Below are 25,232 nucleotides of genomic sequence, written 5' to 3' on the forward strand. Positions count from 1 at the left end.
TGTAGTATTTGCCATCTCTTATTTTAACCAACCTGTAACATAAGTACTTCAGCTTTCCTGTTGACTATCCCCTCTAGCTGGAGGGTTTATTTACTTGTTTTTCGTTTCCTCAGTTTTTCAAAAGAACTAAGCAAAAGGTTTTTGTGAGGAAGATAATCTGCAACTCTCCACTTAATCTGCACATTCCATTAATTAATATCTTGAGACACTCACTTTCCTAAGAAACAACTAAATCCACAGCACAGAATCCATCACCTTTGAGCTTCAGAATATGGTGAACAGTATTTATGACAACAGAAATGTAAACACACCATTTTGCCTTTAGTGTCATTGCCTGTATATCTGTACTACTCATCATCACACTTGCAAGTGATTTGCAGCAAATGAGTTTCAGGACAAGACAGCTGGTACTTGTTAACCACACRGAAGATTGTTTTAGAAAATTCTAAAGCCAGTTAGACAAGTATTAGCTSAGCTTCCATCATAGTGAGTTTGGAAATGCAAGAAAAAAAAAATATAGATAATCACTTTAAAATTATTTATGTTACCAAAATTAAAAGGTTCTTCCTGTAGTTTTAAGTGTCTTTTCTCTTGTGGCTCTCACACACATACACAAAAAATGCTAGTGCTCATAATCTGTAGTTACTTGGCCTAAATAGGATCATTTAATCCAGCCTTTTTGTAAACTGAAGTCTGATTCTCTTATAGCTCTTCTGTCAAGCTAGCAATTCAGCTGTTACACCTTAYTGCACTGGAATGTATCCTTCCTCTTCAGTTTTTCAGAGGGCAGACCAGTAGAAGTGTTAGCCATTGCAACATAATGATACCACATCAGGCACAAGTTCTCATAGACTTTTCAGAATGATGTCATGAAGCTCCCCCACACTTGGCCACCATACTGCCCTGAGTATATGGAAGAAGCCCACAACTTTTTTTTTTTTTTAAAATAACAAGCTATCAAGGTACAGCAAGTCTGAAAGGTGCTGGGCAAAAGCAGACTTTGAGAATAAAGACAATATAGTACCAATATTAGTCCTTAGGAGAACTGACAACTAGCACATTTAGGGTCACATAACATCTGGACTTCAGGAATAGAATACTTTACATTTAGAAAAGACTGAAGCAGAAAGCATTCTACTTATTTAACTCAGTCACAAACCAAACGAAAAAGACTGGGAAAACAACCTTAGAATCTACATTCAGAGAGATATTGGGTAAGTCGACAGTTACAGGCTCTTACTTCTCAGATTCTACATTTTGTCATCTAATATCTGCTGTAAAGTTTAAAATTCTGGCTTTCAATTAAATCTTGTTGTCATGGCAACTTCTACTTTATATGCCAGCCTAATGAAACAGAAGCAAGAAGTTCACTGTAGACAAATTACTGTCATTTAAAAAAAATTGCTCTTGCTACTACCTATTTATTGTKTATTTTAAATAAAGAGTTAAAAGCTTAAACAATTAACTGTATAGAGTGCTSAATGCTTGTAAAGCTATCATTTATAAGGAGTTGATAGCCTGGGCAAGTTAGATAAAATTAACATGCATAATTAGTATATTGTTACAGATGCACAAGCAGTAATTATTGATCAATTAACTTGAACTTAAACCTGCAAATCAAATCTGAATATGAAATGGAACTCAATTAGTGCTTACTTATTAATATTAAATTCAAGGAGTTGCCACTGACTTAACGATTTGTTCCCTCCTTCTACTTCCTTTATAACATGACTACACAAGTTAGACTTCACCATTACCAGTCAGCTTCTCATGATGCAAAGCCTTCTGAATGCCTGGTGATTTCAACTGTTTAGATTGTACGAAGTCTGTAATATATATTATCTGTTACCACCAGTACCTGTTACCACCAGTCTCTTCTAATCAACTTTGAGTTTTAAAACAGCTCAGATGAACCCCTGGTTCATTCACTTCAACTTCAGAGATTAGTCACTGCTATTTGTGCCTACTAACACAGCTGACCTAGGACAGACAAGCTTTCAGGCATGCAAGTTKTTGGCAGTGCCACTCTTCAGGTCACTGTTGCAGAAGTGATAGCAAGCAGATGACTCAAGCCCATCAGTTCAGCAAGTGTCTGCATTCTCAAGTAAAATGGCTACTAACTTTGCAGTATTAGTAGGCACCCACAACAAAGTCTCAAAAAAGTCTCCATAAATTAAACACCAGAACACCTTTAGCAAAATATGGTGCTAATAATCCGGCTAGATTCCACTAAGCATCTTTCAGCTACCTTGCAGTTAAGCACTACAACATGTATACACATTTAGTACTTTCTGAAGTGCGTAGAACTCCTGGTATAGTATATTATCCTCAACTTCAGTATACAGAATTCTCTCTGTTCAAAAAGAAGTGGGTTAGATTTTGAGTGAGCCCCCAGAGGTGGCAATACAACTTGTTGCTCCATTTCAGAGATTCCAGCRTGCACAAGTCTATAAATGTTATACTGCATGTGATAAACAGTACAACTGAAGCACAAAAATCTTCAAGCATGCAATAATGTAAACCATGAGGTCAGACACCATAAAATGTTGTATGTTTTGTTTATTGAACTTCAAATTCCATGATACATCACAGATTAAATAGTTAAAAATGGTTCATTTACTATCATACAGTGTTCAGAATAGTCTTTCAAAACATCTCTTTGGACAAAACTGAAGAACCAAATTCAAGCATAATTCCCCCAGAACAGAATGCTAGGGGTGGAATAAAGCCTCAGACTACTGACTATACAAGACACAAAGCACAAAGCATGACAGCACACTTATTCATTGCTCTCTGCTGCAACACATGCTTCAAAGTGACATTCTATACAATGCATATTACCATCAGGAACAGGCACCTGCTATGAGTGGGACAGAGTGCTCTTAGACCCTTCTCCTCCAGACTCCAATACTCCACATAATAGTACTGAATTACAGTTCTGGATCATGTGATGTTTTACATTGGAGAGCTGAAACCAGATCTGAGACTATTAGCACTAAATATACCCATGAACAGCAACAGCAACCTGACAAGGTCTTGCATTCTAGTGCTCATGCACTTCAATCCTAACACACAAAATTCGTACCACTGAAGTTTGTATCTTGAAGGCATGTCACCTGAGGTCAAACAACTATGAATCTTAACAGCAATGTCTTAGATTACTTTGAAGWTTTAGAATGGTTGAGACGAGAGACTAGGGCTTGAACTGCACCGCTTGTCACTTGCATCCAATTTGTGCCACCTTGCTTCAACTGGATATACAATTAAGTAAAACAAAATGCATCAAAACAAATGAGTAAACTGTAAACTGTAGGCAAGAATCATTCTGTTAGACATTTATCCTCTGTCTAGGACATTTATACAAGACACTGGAGCCTAAAAGTGTTAGCTTCAATTTGTGCAACTTCATTTCCTTCAGGAGTTCAGTCATCTGACTGGACGAAGAGATCTCCCACCCTTGCATGGCAGTCATCAGTTGTAGCTCACCTCACAATAAGGTTCCGAGCCAGAACGTCAAAAAAGCACATTAGTGCCAATTCCAAGCAAAGTCAGGATTTACAGTTCAAGTTTTTCCCTGCTGTAATACTGTTTTCATCTGTAACACTATTTACTCAGGAAGCCTTACAAAGGCATCTCTCCCAGCTGCAGTACGTACAGTGGTACCGATGCAAATATTTATTTTGCCCCAAAGCAGTTGGATGTACTAGGGCTTCCACAGAGCCAAGTGTGTACAACATGAAAACAGATAAAACAGCAGGTTTAACCTCAGCAGCCCCGTTGACTGATATCTTGTCCTGAAGATTTTGTAATATCCATTGTAGTGAACACCTGTAAGACACCAAAACAACAGCTTATTTACTGTTGCTCTGTACTGTCATCTACATGGCTGCATCTATTGGGTTTCCTCTTGTAGAGCAACGGCACTAGATTTCTATGAATGTTACAATGGAATACAGGATGCAGAGCACAGTTAACACACATTTTCTACCACATGTCAGTATCTTGCAGCTAGGAGTTAAATAAATCTCATTATGAAATGCAATTTACTATTCTTTTCTTGCATCTAGGTAACCACCTTCAAAGCAGGAGTTAAAAGAAGTTTGTCCTCCCTTACCTCTGCACAAGTTGGATGAATACCAATTGTTTCATCAAGTAATTCTTTGGTGAGACCACATTTTATTGCAGCAGCAAAACCTTGGGTAACTTCACCAGCATTAGGTCCAAGAACATGAAAGCCTATCACACGGTTCTTTAAATAAGAGAGGTGAGAACAGAACAGGATTTAGTACAGGGTAAAGTTTAACAAATGCTCTTCAGGGATTGATATAACTCCCACCACACTTAAAATTATACGCTATTCAAGCTGGTCAATGGCACTGTCCACAATAAAAAAAAAGGCTACTCTGAAGAGAGGGTAGTTCTACAGTTCATTTCAGTCCAGTATATCAGAACAAGACAAGTGATGTGTATTACAGAGAAATGAGTTTTGAAATCATTGAAACCGCACTGTAATTCAAAAGATAGTGTCCAAAAATAAACAAACAGTTTTCTCAGCTACTTATTTTGTATATCTACAGTACATTCAGAATGTTGATCTAGAATTACCTTTCTCTACATCTAAATTAAGTCAGGTAGAGGACCTGTTTGGTCTGTTAAAAATCTGATACTGAACAGCTTTTACTGACTGTTCCCTCCCTCCGCCAAGCAGTTAACAAGGAAAGTGAAAGCATTATAGGTTTCAATATGGAACAAAATGTGTCTGTAGCAAGATCCAGAGTAATGACAACAGGTATAAAAATGAACTAAAAATGGGTGTGGTTTGTTCTGACTTGCTTTACGAATTGATTTATCAAGAAGGATAAACATTTTGTTTTAAAACATTTTCCCAGGTTGTTTCCATGCCCTCAGATAAGAGCTAGCACAGGTCTGGCCAAAATTTGCAAGATGGGATACAAATTCCTTGTATACAAAGGATTTAAAAGCTGTATTTACTCTACATTCCCTTCCCACTTTCACATTAGGGGAAGGAAAAAAATAAAAACAAAAAAAACAAGTTTCACAGAAACCTAAAGAAAAGTCCATCCCTCCACTGTGATCCTTCCATATAAAGTAGTTCTTCCAACAAGTGTCCAAACAAAAAATACTCCCAATCCCCCATGTTTTTTCCTTAGGAGTTCACCTAACCCTTTCCTGAACACTGCAGAGAGTAAGCTCACATCCTCTTAGCTTAAATACCATACTCTTTCATTCTGTCATTCCTTCTCTCCAAAAGTCATTTTGACACCAAAAATCTTCCTTTGCAAATCTGTTCTTCCAGATAGCTTTTGGGATAGTTACTGGACAGCACCAGCACTTATTTTTGCAACAAGAACACACCATTCACAAGAAATTCCTGTTTCACATCACCGAGTTTCTAGGACCAGCAACATGTTTTCTAAGTTTCTGCTCAACATACAAAACTGTACACTACAAAAGGCAAAAATCACAACGTCTAGAAACTTAAAGCAAGAATGTAGATTGTATAGTTACTCAGCACCTACTTGGAAGAAAAACCTGGAGAATTTCTTCAGAAGCCTATCCCGAGAAACTCGAGACGAAATTTTATAATATAAAAAGCTAGCACTTGCTCAAACAGCTTTTATACCAAAGAATTAGTGCTCTCCCAATTGATTAAACTTCTGAAAGCAAATATTTAAGAATGTTAACAGAATGGGTAGAACTGACTTCAGGCAGGCCAGGTAAAGATTTTAGACCAGGCAAAAGACTAGTAAGATTATTTTCAAAATACACTCAAGCACACCTATTCTAGCTTATTACTCACGTTGTCATGTTTGCTGCAGATGATCTTTGCATAACAAGTATTGTTGTCTCTTTCTGGTATTGTCCATTCAAGTGGCCAGAATAAATTGTGAAAAACCTGGAAAGATGACAAAGAAAGGGCATTAGATTTGATAAAGCATTCAGTCTGACATAATTCTCATTTTTTAACTTATCTTTACAAATAGGTAGTTTAATATTTAACCCACTACACTTCCACAATGTATACTAGACAGGATCAGTGATTTTTCTCCCCCTGCCCCAAGCAGTCTTTCTTCCAAAAGTTAGTAGTTGAGCTTGACTCAAAACAAGTGTCCCCTGATTTAAGAGTTGATTAAAACAGCTACAGCTTTAAGACATGGCATTTTAAGATCGTATGTGCAGCAAAAAGAGCTCTTCAGTAGGAACACAAAATTAGTATCTAGTTATTATGAATTTAACTCTATTCTGCAAAACAATTCATAGCAGAAGCTAAACAATGCCAAATATATTTGAAGAACACAAGGAGTTAAACTTAGAGCATCTAAACAGCACTAATGAAACTCTTGGAGGAATGCAGAAGCCAGAAATTAGCATCAAAAGTAAAGGAGTTTTGGTTGTTACTACTATAGCCCGGGGAGGGGGGGGGGAGAGAAAGTCATTCCAAATTGAGGTACAATGAACAAGTGGGAAACAGATCGTCCCAAGACTGTTATATTACAGCAATATGAGTCTCTTCTTCACTACAACAAAAAAGTTACATACTGTTTTCAGCCTGAGTTTAGCTTCCTGAAGTCAAGTGCTTCTCAGCAGCATGCTAATTAGCCACACAAAATTCTAGTTGTATCAAGTGCTCCTAAACTTCTGGGGGTCCAAAAGTCTGTCAGCCAAATGACAACACTTCACTACTTCCACAGAGACCTGTCCAGCTAATCTTGTTTTAACACTACATTGAGTCTAAACCAGAGAGGCTTTAAAATAAATTAAGCCACAAGTTGAACAAGTCTCAAGCGTTCTCACCTCCAAGTTTTGCTTTCCATATTCTTCTACGGCTCTCTCTTCAGCTAATCCGCAGCTGCCATATTCTAAAGGAGTAAACACTGTCGTTGGTACATTGATATAGTCACACTAAAAATAAAAATACAAATTTATATTTAGATTGTGCAAGCTCTATACAGTACATTTTAGAGAGGAAAAGTTGTATTAGCCAATACTTTACAAAACACTCACAGCTCTCATGTTTTCTGTACCCATGGTTGTACAAACAAATCAACTCCTGTGAGTTACTACTATTCTGACGCAAAAAACATAGAAGTAAATATTGCATTCCTAGAGCTTTACCTTTGTAGAGCTACCACCATAAAGCCTGCGGGCTAGCAGTTTGCCTGCTTGAATGGCAACTGGAGTAAGTTCAAGTTTTCCATCCAAGATATCACCAATAGCATAAACATAAGGCACATTGGTTTGTTCTTCATCATTTACAGGTACTTTCCCATTCCTTTAAGCAAACAGAAAACAGAACAGAGTTCAATATCATGACTTTCCTCAGAGCTCAGCAGAAGCCAAATGAAAGATGTTCTGCTACAAACAGATGTTATTTTCAGCTATTGAGCATGTTTTAATTAAGTGTGCTTATGCCTTTTTTACTTCAATAGCAAATTCTTCAGGCCAATTACCTTTGCCTCTTACAAATGCTGAATTCAGTATTCAGTGGGCCAGTTTTGTCCCCAGCAATAGTGCAAGTCTGATGACAATGAAGTTAGACATATTTGAACCTTTTACTATATCCATATTTGGATCTCTTACTTGAAGATTATACAACCTCCATTTCACATTTTCCCCTCTGGGGAAAAGCACTGTAGCATTACTCACATGTTTAAATACGTTGATTTGTTAGCTACTGCAACCTGATCCTCCTCTCTCCTGAACTACCTGATTCTGCCTCTTTCTTTGCACCAGTTTTAACACTCTGACACCAGGGAGAAACCAGAAGAAAGTTAACTCTGTAGAAAGCAAGTAGTTTGCTGCTTCTTTAGATCCCCAGACCAGCCAGCCACATCAGTTCCAGGGCTAGGGCATCATTTGAAGCTTTACAAGCCTACTATAAATAGTGAAAGTCATCCCACAGATTTACTCAGCTTCTTGTAGAACCACAAGTTTGAGGTCACTTACACAGAACAACCTTCAATAAGTGCTGAAATCTGTACACTAATAAAACCAGAGAGCAAGTTAAAGGTTAAGGAAAGGGAATGAATAAAGCCTTGAATTCAAGGGAATCCATATTAAACTGTAGTTCCTAAGCAAATAAAGCAAATATTAAAAATCTATTCCTTAAGCACAGTGATCAACAAGTAAGTGTTCATCAATTCAGATTAGTTCCTTTATGAAACAGGTATTTAAGAAATGAAGTTCATGAATAATCACACTCACTTGTTTTTCAGGAGTGAAAGATGTTTTAAAGGTTCACCGAATTGCTCAGTGTAATAGTGGGCATTTAAAAAAACACCAGTATCATTGTTAGAAAAAGGTACAGAATAATCCAAATAAGTAGTCGGGGAGAGATAAGCAATACTCACTTCTCATTGATTTTGACACCAATTGTCTCTAAACCAATATTTCTGGTACACGCATCACGACCAATGGCTATCAAAACCTAAAAAATAAAGTTACATGCAGCAATTTCATGCAAGAAAGTCATGCTGATCACCATTTTCTTGCTTTTTGTTAGAAAACTTCAAAGCATATGACTGAAGTGACTTCTCTAAAAACTTTTGGGAAGAAAAGAAGAGCCAACGGTATGTTCAGCTTGTTTGATGCAACAAATAGCAAAACATTAATATCAGACCAAGAACAGAAAAAACAGCACCATTCACATGAACTAAATTCCAAACATTAAGTTTCACTGATTCTGCTGACAGGGCTCAACTCAAAAGGAATATTCAACTTTTATATCATTTTTCTAGAAGTAAGCTGTCAGTATGTGAACAGTTTGCCAAGCAAGACCTCCCTTTACTTTTCTCCTGAACAGCTCTTAAAAATATTTTAATATATTTTCATAGAGCTGCATATATCCATATGTGAAACGGAGAAATACTTACAGTATTATATTCTCCTTCAAAAACTTCCGGCCCCTCAGTTGACTTCGCTGTCACTTTCAGTCTTCCAGGCATTCCTTCCTCCAGCTTTTCGACCTGAATAAATACACATAGCTTAGAATCGTCTTAAACAGCACCGCCCACTTGCGTTGGCACTTTAAACCTTGACCTACTAACTTGATCTTTTGGTAGTATAAAAAGCTTAGTCTCATAAAACATTTATTCCCATATACAGCTAAAACCTTCCCAGAAAGCATTTGCATCCTACATGTGCTATTTTAACATGAATATTCTATTCTATTCCATATTCTAACAAATAAGGTTATTTTGTGTGGAAAGAAGAAACCAAAAGAAGGTACTTGCCTGAGAAGGTACAAACTTTCTGATGAACTTCACACCGTGTGTTTCCATGTGGGCACCTACTTTTTCTGCCATTTCTTGGTCAAATCCCCGAAGGAGTATGGAACGCACCATCACTGTGACATCCAGACCTAGACCAGCAAGAAATCCTGCACACTCTAGAGCCACATAGGAAGCACCCACAACTAGAGTTTTGCCAGGGCAGTAAGGCAGGGAGAAGAGGTCATCACTAAAAAGAAAAGAAGTATAAGTTGCAAGGCTCCTCCAACACAGGTTTGTTTGCCTTTGCAAACACTCAAGCAGATGAAATTCAGTCTATTATGCCTTTTCATCTCACCTTGTAATACAGTACTCTTTAGCTCCAGGGATACCCAGATATCTAGGCCTTTCCCCTGTGGCCAAGACAAAAGTCTCTGCTGTGTGATAGGTTACTTGTCCTTTCCTATTAGTTGCCTGTTATATAGACACAGTTAAGAAAGTCTTTATTATCAGGAATAGGCTTTATGACAAATGAAAAAGAACTACATAATCTTCATTAAAAATCTAAAGCTTGTGAGTCTGCTTAAGAATTAAGAACAGGCAGTTTAAAGCAAAGCCTACTGAATTTAGGGAAGCCATGCAGATCACTGAAGAGTAACAGGTTGAATCAGAGTATCAGGATACTTCCACGTTAGTTAGCACACCTAATGTGATTGACCCTTTGAATCTTGTCCACATCAACTATTAATTTAGATTGAATTGTTCAAATAATTTTAAAATAAGATGATGTAAACCCCAAAGTATTTTTTCTCCTCCACAAACAAAAGGTCAACAAAATGCCACTGACAGTAATATCAATTACTACTTAGGCTTACATTAGAAAAAAATAGTTACATGCTTTCAGAGAGCCTAATATCCCAACTTAAAACAATTAAAACTAATTTAGCTATTTCCTTGACCTCTAGAGGCCCTTGGTCTTGGAGAATTTCAATCATCTTGGCAATGCATCTCTCCCAAAACTTGACCTTCATTCTTTGAACTATTTGCCAATACATATAAAGGGAATTTTTCTTCCCCTCCAAATCATAGGATAATTCAAGTTGAAAGGGGCCTCAGGAAGTCACCTAGTCCAATCTCTGGCTGAGAGTCTGTCTGTTCTACTTCATTTGTAGACCAAGGACACTACTAAGTAGATGACCTGTATACCTGGTCACTAAAACAGTTAGGAAGATGAGGTAAGTAGAGCATACTACCTCTCCAGTGCCATTCCCTTGGTTTGAAACACCTGCAGTTCAGCCTTCATAAACTTATATTGAAAGCAGACAATTGTACCCAATGACCAAAGTCTTACTCTATATGCACTTTTAAGTTAACCTTTCACTTACTGCAAGATCACCAGCATATGTTTTTGTCTTGCAGAACTGGTAGCTTAATTCTTATGCTGATACAGCGTAAGATCTAGCAGCACTCTCAGGCAAGTGCTTAATCCGGGTTTATTTCTCTAGTCCATGTGCTTCAGTATTATGGGTTTCCAAGTGGTAAGGTTTCACACAGCTTCTTTTCTTTGCTGGTTTTCTTGGCTCAGGCTCTTGACCTCAGTCATGAAGTTAGCAGCTGAGACTGCCTCACTGACACAAGATTTCAGTTTCCAGATGTCCATGTTACTTCTACATAACAGTTACTAGGTTTGCAAACAGTGACATGTACTAAAGTGCAATATTAATCTGAATCGTAACTTATTTTTGAGATGACTTCTTTTAACTTAAGTTGAAATAAGTGACAATTTTGGGATGAAGCCTTTGCTTTGTTAGATTTCAAAAGGCAGCCTTAGAATACAAGTTTTCCCTGCCCAACTAAATAAGAAGAGAAGTTTTAAACACAATACATACCTTTATTTTGTGTGGTTCAACAAATTCTCCATAGGAATTGAGGTATGTCACAGACTTCTCTCTTAAGGACACTCGATAGCCCCAGTTTAAAGAACTTATGTAGTTTTGAATTGCTTCTACCATGATCTCCCAGTTGTGTTTAACTGAAACAAGCCATCAGTTTCGCAGTTAAGCAAATTAAAGTGCCATGAATTCCTCAAAGAGAATCTTAAGTCTTATTCATTGTATGACATGCTAAGCAGCCATAATTAGCATTAGCAATAAGGATATATACTAAAATCTTGTGCTACTATGCTATATTTACCTGACTTAGTACGATCTGAAATTGTAAAGTTAATTCTAGATGTTCTTTCATTTAATTCAGTTAATACAGGGAACAAAACACAATTAGCTTTCAATCCTAAAGGTTTCTATGACTCAGGAGGGAAGAATCCTTCTGATTCACTTAGGAAAGCTACCAAACTCTGCATTTATTATACTAGTGTCTAAACAAGAACTATCTTAAGCTCAGAGTCTCATCCGCATCCTGCCTTGTCTGTCCTCTGCATTCCTACTAACCTTGTTCTTCATACTGCCAGCCATATTTCCTTGAATCTTGGAGTGCCTGCCCCAGAAGTGCTGCTTGATGCATTAGTTTCTTAGGAATGCAACCTACATTTACACAAGTGCCACCGAGTCCTAAGATGGAAAAAGCCCAGTATTACCAGCATGAACAGGATATTTATGCTACTCCTATTTTGTGCTTTGTTAGTCACCCATATATCACTCAGTGCTGCTTGCTATAGGCACACAAGCAAACATGAAGTTTTTCTTTTAAGAGACATTTTAAAATACAGTGAAAAAACATACCGAGTTTGCAAGTTTGTATTCGGTTTAAGTTACCTGAGCCATCCAACCAAGAAGACTACAGTGTGATGATGTCTTAAACACAGATCCAGAACACTTATTTACAGAGTACTTCAGATTTTAGTCAAATTGACAAGTAAGGAAGGCAAGAAGCCTAGAATTTTTAGTTTAGTATCACTTATTCTATGTAGTCACAAACACATTTGTTTGAAATTTTAGCTACGAAAGCACATTCACACTTTGACTCAATACAAATTGACCTGTGAAGTTCCTTACTCATTCTCAACTGCCAATAGTAGCACTAACAAGGTCAGACAGCAGCTGTCTGCAGTTATGGAAAGGGGAGGCTTGCACCGACATATAGACACATCCATCTGTTCTAAAGGTAGCCAAGTTCAGCTATCCACAAAATAGAACTAGATGAACTAAAAGGTAAAAAGGAAAATCCAAATAAATGAACAAAAAAAACACAAACACAAGAACATGAACACGAATCCACACAATCTGGCCACTTTCTGGTTTGAAAGTGAACAGAGTTGGAATAAGATTTGATAAAGAACTTAGAGAGTTAGCAATGCACAAAACAGAAGTAACTGTCTAGAAGAACATGCATGCCAGCAAAGTCCTTTATTATCCATGTTCCAGAGTGATAGGAATTCTGTTTCAATATCCAAGAATACAAATCCATAATATATAACAACTCAGTATGTATCACTGGTACTCAAGTGCTATAAAATTCAAATGAACAGAAGCTTACCCCATGAGGTACCCAGAGGTGTTGGAACAACATAATCCAATACCATTACTTTCTTTCCTAAGACAGCAGCCTCCTATAAAAGAGAAAGAGACAAGTAAGCATTACTAAACATTCCTTTGACCAAAAAAGCCTGTCTTCTCATTTATGATTATGATTCACTTTGCATTAATAGAAGGCTCTTCTGCTAGTCAGTCTGTACCATTTGGCTCTTCCATCTCCTCTGCTAAAAAAATTCAAATTCCTCAAAAATTCTTTACTCTTCTAAAGATTCAATGCATGCCTATCTTCACTGCTGCACCCATATGAACCTACACTGTCAAAAGCCATGATCTGAAAAGGGTACAAGATGGGCTTATCAGTCTAGTATCCTCCACTATCCCACCAAAAGAAATTTATGCTGTTAGCTCTTCTTTTCTCTCAGGAGGCAAAACTGACCTGGTATATTCAGGAATAACAGAAAATGACGTCAACAAACTGAAGAGAGTTTGATGGAGGACCAGCAAGATGATCAGAGGGCTGGAGCACACAGTCTATGAGAAGGGGCTGAGGGAACTTTGCTTTTTCAGCCTGGAGAAGAGAAAGCTTCAGGGGGACCTAACAGTAACCTTCCAATACCTATGAGAAGACCATAAAGAAGATAGAGCCAGGCTCTTGACATGGCTGGAGGGCAAGAGACAACTGCCACAAATTGAAATAAGGGAGGTTCAGACTGGATTTAACAAAACTTTCACACCATCATGACACTCAAATAGTAGAATAGGCTGCCCAGAGAGGATGTGCAATCTCCGTCCTTGGAGATTTTCAAGACCCACCTGGGTGAGGCCCTAAATAACCTTGTCTGACCTCACAGTTGGCCCTGCTTGGAGTAGGAGCTTGGACTACATAACCTCCTAAGGTCTATTCCAACCTGAAGTATCCTGTGATCCTATATCTGAAGGATGATTAGGCACTGACTGACTCTATCCCTTGTTTGATCTTTTAAAGCCTTGGATCAAATCTCTAGTTGCCTCAAATCTGTTGGAGAACTCTTGCACAGTAACTGCAATCCCATATCAAACAATATCAACTACAGTTTAGAATTACCCAGGCATCTCATATTTTATGAAAGCCTGAACTATCTCACTCTACAGCAGACCTCAGAAGGTTGTGACCAGTGGTGCGAAGTCTAGTTGGAGGCCAGCAACCAGTTGTGTACCCYGGGGTCAATACTGGGCCCAATCCTGTTCAACTTATTCATCAGTGACCTGGATGACGGGACAGAGTACAACCTCAGCAAGTTTGTGGATGATACAAAGTTGGGAGGAGTGATACGTCAGATGGGTGTGCTGCCATTCAGAGGGACTTTGATAAGCTAAAGAAATGAGCAGAGAGGAAGCTTATGAAGTTCAATAAAGGGAAGTGCAAAGTCCTTCACCTAGGAATAGCCCCATGTACCAGTACAGGCTGGGGGGTGACCTGCTGGAAAGCAGCTCTGCAGAGAAAGACTTGGGGGTCCTGGTGGACAACAAGTTGACCATGAGTCAGCAATGTACCCTTGGGGCCAAGGAGGCCAATGGTATCCTGGGCTGCATTAGGAAGAGTGTTGCCAGCAGGTCAAGGGAGGTGATCCTTCTCCTCTACTCAGYGCAGTCCTGGTGAGGCCATGCCTGGAGTACTGTGTCCAGGTCTGGGCTCCCCAGTGTAAGAGATATGGAGCAACTCCCGCAAAGGGCCACTAAAATGATCTAAGGGCATCTTTTGTATGAGGAGAGGGCTGAGAGAGCTGGGACTGTTTAGCCTAGAGAAGACAAGACTGAGGGGGATCTTATCAATACATATAAATATCTGAAGAGAGGGTGTAAAGAGGATGAGGTCAGACTCTTCTCAGTAGTGGCCAGTGACAGGACAAAAAGCAATGGGCACAAGCTGAAACACGAAGTTCTGTGTGAATCTAAGATAAACCTTTTTTCTGTGAGGGTGACCAAGCACTGGAAAGGTTTGCTGAGACAGGCTGTGGAGTCTCCATCCTTGGAGACATTCAAAAGCTGTCTGGCAGGGTCCTGGGCAGCCTGATTTAGGTGACCCTACCTGAGTTGCAGGCTCCCTGCAGCGGAGTTGGACTAGATGCTCTCTAAAGGTCCCTTCCAACCTCAACAGYTCTGTGATTCTGTGACTCCGAACAGTTTGGTACCTACCACCAAGCTTACAACTCATGTCCCACAAAGCACTATGAGGAAAAGTCTGGAACATTCTGAGAATGCCTAAGACTAAGCCTCTGATAAAGTACAGCTTTAGACACTTGAAGCAGATGTGGGGCAGAGGGAAGGGAGGTTTATATTTATATAACAGCTTAGTTATGGTATTTTCTCAGGAGCAGGAAAGCTTTTCAAAGTCCTCTTCAGTCTGAGGACATTCAAGTTCATATCTCAATGACCAGCGAATGAAGATTGTAAAATACAAACAGTTCTGGCTGCAGGAACGAGAACTCACGCCTTCTCCCATTAACTGGAGCAAAGAGTATGCTATGACACCTTACTCTGCCTTTAACTGGCCTAGTGAAAGTTGCATACTTAACTGTATTGTTGTACAGTAATCACCAAGGTTGTGACAGTAACCTAAACCATAAACCGATGGTTAGAACACTAGTTTAGAGGTGGGAAGCGTGTTCAAATCCTTCATGTAGAAGGGAAAACTGAATCAGCATCTCAGGTCCTGAGGCACTTTGAACAATAATTAGTTGTGATAGTAGTACACAATCTGTTACCACTTCTCCTTGTAGCTGCTTTATGAGAAGTAAGGAGTGAGTCAGTTCTTTGAGAGTACAGCTGAAAATACTTCATTTTCATTTTAGAAGATGATTGATCATCCAGGATCCTAAGCAAACAGGAGTACTTCAAGAGTGGTCTGTGGGTTTTCCAGATTACTGTTTGGAAGAATTCAAGTGCCCAAATGCTACACATGAAGAGGAGATACTTAAAAAGTTTTTGGTTCCACCCTCAGCCTGGAACCTAGACCTGACTGGGAATTGGTCAGAAACTGGTCCACAGAGTTTCACAGACATTACTACTAGACCACTATTGATTCATTAACTAACAAGCTGAACAGTAATAATCAAACTATAGACTGTTTTATGTTATTGTGACTCATGCAGAGAATTTTTGAGGTTTTATACGCAACCTATTATTTAAGATTCATGTCATACCTTGGAACAAGCAAGTCCACCAGAGCCACCACCAATAATAATGAGGTCATACTCATAGGGTTCTGCATCTTTGCTATCCCCAAGAAGTTTCTGCAGTGATCCATTCTGATAAGCCTGTAAAAATCAAATTAACACAGACTTCTGAGCAAACAGACTGAACTGCATTACCTTTTCTAACCTAGGTCACTCCATCTGATATTCCCCACTTCAATTTCTTAACAGAAAATATAACTGTTTCTGAATCTCTGTATTTGTATGGTCAAAGGCTCTGAGCAACCTGATCTAGCTGAAACTGCTTTACAATGGGAGCCTGGATTAGATTACTTCCAGAGGTCTGTTCTAACTTAAATTATTCTGTTTCTGAAGTTCAGAGTCCTAGAAAAGATTCAAAAGTGTTTTCCATTTTGCTTGCATAATAGCCTTTATGTCCCCAAAAGCGTAGTTATGATCAAACAGCAAATTCAGAAGGCTACTGATGGCCTATTTCCTCAATTCTATGGCTTGTATTTAGGACTACAAAAACTTTCTGAGAATGCTCTTGAAGTTCTGGAGACTGTCTGCTTTGACTTAAATTCAAGAAGAAAATTAAATATAATTATATATTTGTAATAGAAAACTTAACCTGTATGTTTTGGTCCCAATAATTTAACTCACTAACAAATGAGGTAGTTTAGTTGCACAAGAAGTATCTTGACCAAAAAACCCCCAAAACTAAACCCTCAAACACCCACAGTAGCCTTGTCTACTCCCAACTGATATTCAAAAAAAAGTTACCTGGAAAGTTGAATCACATCCACCTACATGTCTTCCATTCACAAATACATTAGGAACTGTCCTCTGATTAGTTAGCTCTACTAATACTTGCTGAATACTGGGTCCATCAGCTAGGAATATAAAAACAGATACATTATAGAACAATTATAGAACAATTTTCAAAGAGACCTTTTAAGACAAGCTGAAGTATTATAGAGCTAAACTGTAACACACTGTAGGCTCCCCAGAAAAAGTTTTATTATAACCATCACATTTGTAGATCAGAAATTACTTCTCAAAAGAGCACACTTCAAATACAATGGATAAATTAGTGCTTTAAGCCAAAAATCCTACAACTTTGTGTAAAGTTAGTCATTAAGTTTAGTCACCATATTTCCTGGATTCTTATCAGAGCTTCCGCCTGCCAATACGATACTTGATATGACAAGAGTTCTTATCCAGATATCACAGGAGATCATGCAGACAGCTTTTCTTTCAAATTGTCTGGCTTTGACATATGTTCTCTGTCAAGGTTTGCCAGTGTACGCAGACTTGCCCAGAAGCTTTGTATTATGAGAATTTGGAGGCAGGAGGAATGAACGTGCTCTTTTGCTTACCCTGAAGCTACCTTACATACTTTCTGTACCCACCACACCGTCTTAAACCTTCTAGTTTTGAAATCATGCCTGACTTGATGTGTCCTCCAAATCACCAACACTTCCACATAGGCTCAGTTTGAATTTCAGAGCAGTTGTACAGCAGTAGATGAGGGATGGACAATTTACAGTAGTTGCTTCTAGACAAAAATCTTTTTACTCCAAGACCACATCTACTTAGCGTTAGTAATTACAGCAATTGCAAGGGAAGTATATTCTTAATTAGGAATAATTCCAGAAAGGGGTTAAAAATAAAAAAAACCTTTGAGCTGTACTGTGCATATCTTGGGCATTGATTAGTTTATTATATAACAACTTTAATATAAAGTAAAAATAAGTAAGACAACATGCTTTGGATCAGTAAATAAATGCATGTTTTCAAACATTACTTAAGCTCAGACACTTCAGAAAAGCATTAGCAAGAAAGTTTAAGTGCAGAAAAAATGGATGGATAATGGTTCATAATCAACAACTTACCACTGGTGCAAGATGAGTTTACTGAGAATTATGTTAGAAACTATTTGTTCTTAAAACTACATTAAAACTACATGCATTATGTACATAAATACATAATGCACTGCATGTGCATTAACACTACAGCAGCGTGGGCTTTAAAAAAAACTAGCACTGGCAACAACCAAGGTATTGGAATTTACCCTTCTTTCCAATGACTCAGCAACTTCCCCTATGAAGGTCACTCACATACCAAGTCAAACATTAACAATTCATTTAGTGCCACAAAAGAACAACTGTCAGGAGAAATAAAGCCATAGTACAGGCTTTTTCCTGAAAGACAGAAATCAAAGATTTCTCACATCCTCTATCAGTTGATTTGTGCAGGAAGAGTCAAAACCTTCAATTATATTAAAAACACATTCTGTATTAAAATCCTTATTAAAGCCTAATTGCTGTTTCATCTTTGGATATAATAAAATTAATTATTTTAAATAACTTCCAGATAGTTCAAGACAGCCTTAGAGTCACCCAATTTTAGAATTTATCACATGCTGCTTAGTGTAGCTATCTTCTACTTACCAGTTACATCAAGTTCCAAAGCATAGTACTCTACACCCAAGGAGCGGAAGAGTTCTTTTACCTATAATACAAATGAATATAATTTTTCTGTACACAAGCAGACCTCTAGTGCAAAGTTTTCACAAATTTAAGGTCTGGTACATATTGCTGAGGGTAAAATTTGGTTGTTGGACATCCTTATCTATATAACTTTTAAGTTAAAGTTAAAATCCTTTAAGGGACTAACTATAAATGACTGATAAAGTTTGGCAAAAGCACTACTTCTGTGTTTTGCATATTCCATCTCTTAAAGTCAGGCTATTTGACAACATTCGGATTAAGCATTTCACATCACAGCATCCTTCCAATACAAGTTTTAGACATTAAGAAACAGTTTATTTATAAGATTTGCTTAGCTGCAGACCTTTTCATCCCTGACACACACCAAAAGCCATGAAAATAACTGCCACCTGGAAAAGCATTAAGAAGAGAAAGATAAGGCAGCAACCAGATCCCTTGATAATAATAAGGAAAGAGAAGAGCAGAGAGTAGAGGACTACCTGCAAAACAAAACAGCATCAAGCAATTGCAGAAAAAGGTATTGAAGAGCTACATAAAGCATAATACTCTCCAATACTGTGCTTTGCTTTACTTAGCACTAGAACACGTCATGCCTACCAGATCTGCACCCAGGTTTGGTTACTATACTTCAAAAAAGATGTAGAACAAGCAGATAGCAATTACTCTCATGAAAGAGTCAATGATTTAGGTTTAACTCAGAGAAATGACGGACAAAGAAATAGCAGCGTTTAAGTAAGTAATGGACTACTGCTGCAGGGAAGAGGAGAAATGGTGATGGATGGAATAAGAAGTAGTTGTCTTGAACTGCATCAAGAGATTGAGAAAAGATTTTAGGAAAAGTTTTTCCTAATGGTAAGACAGTGGAACATATTGCTTAGGTAGATGACAATCTCCATCAGTGAGTGGCTTTAAAGTAATGTCAAAAATGTTCAAACTACTGCTTATTCATCCTATCCTGAGTAAGGGGGACAAGGTTAGATGATCTCTTGAATATTTTTCCAGCTCTAATTTTTGGTTTGCTGTTTAATAACACCTCCCTCAGTCCCTAGGACCAGGCAGGCACAGCTCTTACTTGTTTGGCATTTCTTTACTAAATCAGCCTTATCTTACTTGTGAAATATTGACAGAGTTAATACCAGAACATAACATTTGTACTTTTAATCTTTTCAATTGTTATTCTCCTCCATTAAGTAGCAGAAGCATTCTAAAGATGTTTAGTCTTTAGAAGGTTGCTTGTCTCTTGTATTCACACGACAAACTCAAGATACAGTATCACAAAAACATGTTCCATGCATCTAGAAGCTAGTATGAAAGTCTTAATTCTATATACAAGCCTAGACTTAAAAAGAAAAAAGAACACAACACCCACAAACAGTAAATGACAAGTTAGTTGAGATATTTTGTTGACTTTACACAGTTCCTCTTCTAATATTAGTTCTAGAGTGTACCATTACCAGACTCAAACCAAGTATCTTTCTGTAACTGGCATTTTTACTGTAACATCTGTTTGTAAAACTGGCAACACTGAAATTGTGAACCGCCCTTCCAGTTGGCCAATGACATACCTCACAGCACTGGTACTGTAACAGCTGGCAGCATTTACTCCTTTGAAATGTAATTTGACAACTTACCTGTGCAAAAGGATATTGTAAGGCAATGGGTAAAATCTCTGCTTTTAGTTATAACTGTCTTTCTTGATCTGAAAACAGCTCTAGCAAGAAGCAGTGAATAGTGCCTCTGCAGAAAAAGATAAAGTACAATACCACACTGTCTGATGGACCCTCTTGCCAGCATGGAGTCTGAAAATAAAACAACTAAAGCTGCTCCTAATTCAGAAAAAACTATCTTTCATAACCAGCTTTCCTGATTAGCTTCATATTTATTGACAGCACTTCACTAAGAGTCAGTTGAGTTGATCTAATAAGCTTTAAAATGTTAAACACATGACAAAATGTTTTATGCTGCTGGGATCCATGCTGTCACTATGCCAAAACCTGAGTACTTCAGTGCCTTCTGCTGGAGTTCCAGCTTTATTCAGACAAACGTAAAGCTGCTATATCTGCTACCAACTACATGGCAAGTTTCTTTCCAGAAATATAGCAACAGTAATATAGTAAAATAATCTCTACTTGTATAACTGATGGCATTAATTTTACAACTATAGAATAATTTAAGTTGGGAAGGACCTTTGGATGTCATCTGGTCCAACACCTTGCTCAAAGCAGGGCCAAATCTGAAGTTCTATCAGATTGCTCAGAGCACTGTCCAGTTCAGTTTTGAATATCTACAGGAATGGAGATACCATAAGATCTTTGGGCTGTTCCAATGTTTAACCATCCCCACCATAAATAATTTTCATTTATCTCATGAGAATCTCCCTTCATTCACCTTGTATTCATTGCCTCTTGCCCCTTCACTCCGCAACACTGAGAAGAGTCTGTCTGCCTTCCCTAAAATGCATTTATTTTTATATATATGTAATTATACATATACATGCACACACACTAAAAAAATGCTCTACTGCTAAAACACTGCAACAGCAGTTGGGGAGGAGAARAGGACAGAGAACATTATTAGAACAAGTATACTCAAGAAAAGATAATTTTAAGACAACGCATTTAGGCAATTTTTATTCTCTGCTGCAGATGTGGAGTAGGGAAAAAAAATGAGGCAATTTTCAGCATCCTAATTAGAAGTAGCTTTCATACTTTATATGAATACTGCATGCTTGTGTTAGAGCTGATGAAACTGAAAGAAAGAAGTGACAAGTATATGATCAGAGTTATGAAATCTTCAATACAGGGGAGAGAGAATAGATGACTCTAGTTTGGAAAAGAAAATGATTAGGAGGGGTAAAAAGATGGCATATACTAATCATGAATAAAACAGAGAGTGAATAGGAAATGATTCTGAAGTAATAGCGAGTACTCACCAGAGCAAACAACAACAAATGAAGTTACCAGAAAAAAACTGAAATGAAAAGGAAGCGAGCCTTCACACAACATACAAATAAGTTTCAGAATTTACTGCCACCTGACATCTAAAAAGCCAAGATTACAAGATCAAAGGAGCTATTAGAACAGCTAATAAAAGAAGAGCCCATTGAGAACTTTTAACTCAACAAAACTAATACAACCTCAGACCAAGAAATTTCTGAGACACAGACTGCTGAAAACAGCAACAGCATTCTGGGAAATGTCCTTTCTTCTCCTCCAACCCTAAAAATTTCATTTCTCCAACAAGTGTCAGAGCCAAGATATTAGGCTGCATGGTCACTGTTCCAACCACTTACTTCTCTTCTGACCAATGCAATGGCCCTTGTTTACCTACTAAACCTTTCCAGTTTTCAAAACAAAAGGGAAACACTAGAAAATTTTCCAGCTAATACTAAACAGTAGAAAACTTCTCTGGAACAGAGAAATTGGTCTAACACATTAGATAACTCTTCCTGGAGATGCTTTCTATTGTTAAGGTAGCTAAGCAGGTTTGGCGTAAACTTCCTATGGTGAAGTTAAGTAACATGGTATGTCCCACATCTGCTACTTCACATATAGCTAACATTCTGCAACACAGTATCTACAGCTGAATTGACCTGACATGTCATTATCCATCCCAGTGGATACACAACATACTAAGTAATAGCGAATCATAAGACTAGAATAATCAGCAACTTCTGTGCAACCACTGTTGTTGCTCTTAAAATAATTTCTACACAGTGTTCAGACTTGGCACTTCGTTATGATAAAAAACTAAGTGTTTTCTTTATGCATTTCTGTCTCACTCAACATTAGTCTTTTCAGTGTAATAAGAAATTTAAAAACAGTCAAGTAAAGCTATGGCAAGGAAGTTATTCTAACACCACCCTCTTCCCACTACTGCTTTGCTAAAGCAATTGAACAATAAATTGCCTTTGCAGAAAGAGAACAACACAACTGCTTAGTCATACCACCAGCTAACCTGAATAAACAGAACCAACTACTGAATTCATTTAGAGAATTTATCTGTACTATTCTTCTGAAGAAGGAAAGCACAGTATTAAGTTTTTCCAGCACAGCTATGTGCATTTGAAATAATTAATTCTTCCCCACACCTCAAATTAGGTTGCACTAGGGCATGAGGGTACTCTGTACTACTGCTAAATATCATCAGTTTTTCAATTAATCCTACAAAAAGCACACAGCTAACCATCATCCACGGTGAAAGACAGATACAGATCTTCACACCCCTCTAAGAACTCAAAATTATGTGATTATAGGATAAGTATCCACAGTGTAACCACACTTTCAAATTATATCTACTTCATTAATTCTACTAACTAAGGGCAGTTGGTGAGAATACTATGTTACCCATTGTTCTCTCACTCCTTTCACTATTTTCTGAACCTTCAAGGGGGGAAAAACGTTAATACCCAAACCGTTGCAAATATTTCCCTGTGGTTTATCACTTGCTCTCTCATGTGTGGCTTTTCTCTCCTTCATAAGCTTTCTTCTTCTAACCCTCTGTTTGCAATATGCCGCTTCTTGTACATGCTTTCTTCATCATATATCACCTTTCTCTCCTGTCCCAAACAGGAAAACAAGACAGGGAAACCTTCCTCCAAGAGCAATCTTTTTTTTCCCCCTGCTCTCCAATTTTATCACCTGTTCCCTAACAAAGATTCATATAGGGTCTATCAACTCTCCCTCCTATAAACAGCTCTCCTGAGTACTCCTACTCCAGGTATTTGCTCTCCTTTCCAAAGCAATAAAAATAATATTCCTCAGAGCTTATTGTTTCCATGAAGCAAGCAATCCTGTCTAATGGAAAACTCTGAACAAATTTAGGAAAAAAAACATTAATCTGGAATCTAGCTACTGGACTACAATTAAAACTTTTTTTTTTTTTTAAAGTTCTTTGTGTTAGTCTAGCCCCACTGCAATAACTGTAAACCATAAACAGATGAAGGAATAGGTTACAAGCTTTAAAAAGTTACCATGCCACTGTATGATCTCAAAAAATATTGGACTGAATGCCATACATGTCAACAGTTGACAGATCATGATCACTAAAAGCACACAGAGCAATAAAGATGGGCACAACACTAAGGTCTATTTCTCAATGAATAGCACTTTAGTCAAACAGCCTCAACAGAAAATACCATTTCTGTCAGCTGGACTATACCTAATCAGAGAATGGGAGTCGTGTTTATGTCATTTGCTCAAACTTCTATTGATAAGTAAGCAAATTGTAGAAGGATATGGGCTGCTTACTATGCTACAACTATCTGCCAAAACWTTCTTAGAGATAAGGCATTGGTTTGGCCTACCCGCTCATGTAAGATAATTTTCCTCTCCAAAATCTCAATTAAGTTGTAAATGAACAATGTTCTATTTAACTCGCATGTTTTCTACAACAGCATCACAATACCTGCCCCCTCCCCTACCGGAATAAAGTCTAACCTACACAGGAGTGCAGTTTTAAGTATTTTCCTGGTTTTAACTTCCATTTAAGAATACCTCAGCTCTATCCCAGAGTTCCAGTTGTGTTTTTCCACCACAGCCACATCAAATATGGTATTATAAGGTTTCACTAATCTTTTCATAACATCCTCTTTGTAAACACACAAGAATTACAATGCCTACAGACATATGCCCAGATTCTAGAGTGCTGGTATCCTAAAATTCTAGCGAAGATCCTGCTTTTGTTTAATAGCATTGGCTCACCAGTTACGGCTGCTCCATGAGGAAGTAAAATCTAGACAGAGATTGACAAACATGACCAGGGCTGGAAAGATTTTTTTCTCTAATCATAAGTCATACTTATTTTTGCAAAGCATGCATTATGGCTACAGTTTAGAACTAATTCTTTTCTCATAGAGTCAGCCTTTGGCCTCAAATTTCAAAAATAAAAGAGAGCATAACTTATACTCTCCTCAGTACTTTGTCCAAGTCGGACATCAGCAAGCTGCTTATTTTTTAAATAGGAGAGCAACACAACCAGCACCCCGACCTTCACGTAACAGATACAGAAGCAGCTTAGCAAAAGAACAAGCATGCTGTGCAGCACCTCCCACGCGTTCATCCACCCCTTCGTTCAAGTGGTGAAGGGAAAGAACTGCCAACGACCCTGCTTTGGATCCTTGCCTCATTTCAAGCCTGATAAGGGGGTTTCCAAGTGGAGGCACCCAGTGTCAACCTGGCGGGGGAGTGGCAGGGAGGAACACGGTTCTACAGAAATACAGTCTAAATCCCTAAGGGGTTTTCACAAGAAGCATCATCCTGGCGACGTTTGCTTTAAACCCTCCCCCTCACCCCGGCACGCACAGCCGCCACCTTCAGGGAAATGCCTCGCCTCGCCCGGGGGCCCGGCCAGGCCCGCCTCCCCCCGCGGCAGGGCCGACCGGCGAGAGGCCTCCCGCCGCCCCCTCCCTCGCCGGGACGCCGAGGGGAGCGGCCCTGGGAGCGCCCCAGCCCGCGGCTCGCTGCCGCCGCGGCGAGGTCCCAGGGCGCGGCCGCGCTGAGGTGACTCCCGCCGCCTCACCTTGTTGCAGTAGGGGCAGTAGCTCTTGCTGAAGATCATGACGCGGTGGGAGCCGATGAGGGTCCGCACGCGGAGCTTCAGGCCGTCCCAGTCCGGGAGCTGGGTCTGGTGCGGCGGCGGCGACATGGCGGGGCCGAGCGGCGAGGCGCAGATCGGCGAGGCGAGGTGCGCGGAGGGCAACCGTCCTCCACCGCGCCCGCGCGCTCCCCACGCGACCAACGGCAGCGCGCGCGACCAACGACCGCACTGACCTGAGCCACCCGCCCCGCCCCTTCCGGAGCGGGAACGGCGACGAGGTTGGACCAA

At 38.8% G+C, this 25,232-nt stretch overlaps 1 protein-coding gene across 1 annotated transcript; it reads right to left on the minus strand.

The window, feature by feature from the left end:
- Positions 1 to 2,544: 2,544 nt before the first annotated feature.
- Positions 2,545 to 25,164, minus strand: TXNRD3 (thioredoxin reductase 3). The gene is made up of 16 exons (XM_026055046.1): positions 24,927 to 25,164; positions 18,348 to 18,408; positions 16,678 to 16,787; positions 15,904 to 16,017; positions 12,723 to 12,795; positions 11,678 to 11,797; positions 11,120 to 11,262; positions 9,589 to 9,704; positions 9,255 to 9,480; positions 8,895 to 8,987; positions 8,373 to 8,449; positions 7,138 to 7,294; positions 6,817 to 6,924; positions 5,822 to 5,917; positions 4,115 to 4,249; positions 2,545 to 3,828 (listed from the first exon to the last, which is right to left on the minus strand). Exons 1-16 carry the CDS (start codon positions 25,050 to 25,052, stop codon positions 3,766 to 3,768), a joined length of 1,818 nt encoding a protein of 605 aa, XP_025910831.1. The 5' UTR covers positions 25,053 to 25,164; the 3' UTR covers positions 2,545 to 3,765.
- Between the last annotated feature and the right edge of the window lie 68 nt (positions 25,165 to 25,232).

Source organism: Apteryx rowi, unplaced genomic scaffold (genome assembly GCF_003343035.1).
Source record: "Apteryx rowi isolate R43461 unplaced genomic scaffold, aptRow1 scaffold_98, whole genome shotgun sequence".
Classification (NCBI taxonomy): Eukaryota; Metazoa; Chordata; class Aves; order Apterygiformes; family Apterygidae; genus Apteryx; species Apteryx rowi.

Bases quoted from the DNA above. Each gene is read 5' to 3' on its own strand.
- TXNRD3 (XM_026055046.1), bottom strand. From the start codon at position 25,052: ATGTCGCCGCCGCCGCACCAGACCCAGCTCCCGGACTGGGACGGCCTG. The intron at 8,450-8,894 runs GTAAGTATTTCT...TTTATTTTTTAG, and splicing joins TTGAAGGAGAATATAATACT to GTTTTGATAGCCATTGGTCG. The intron at 6,925-7,137 runs GTAAAGCTCTAG...TTTTATTTTTAG, and splicing joins ATGGTGGTAGCTCTACAAAG to TGTGACTATATCAATGTACC.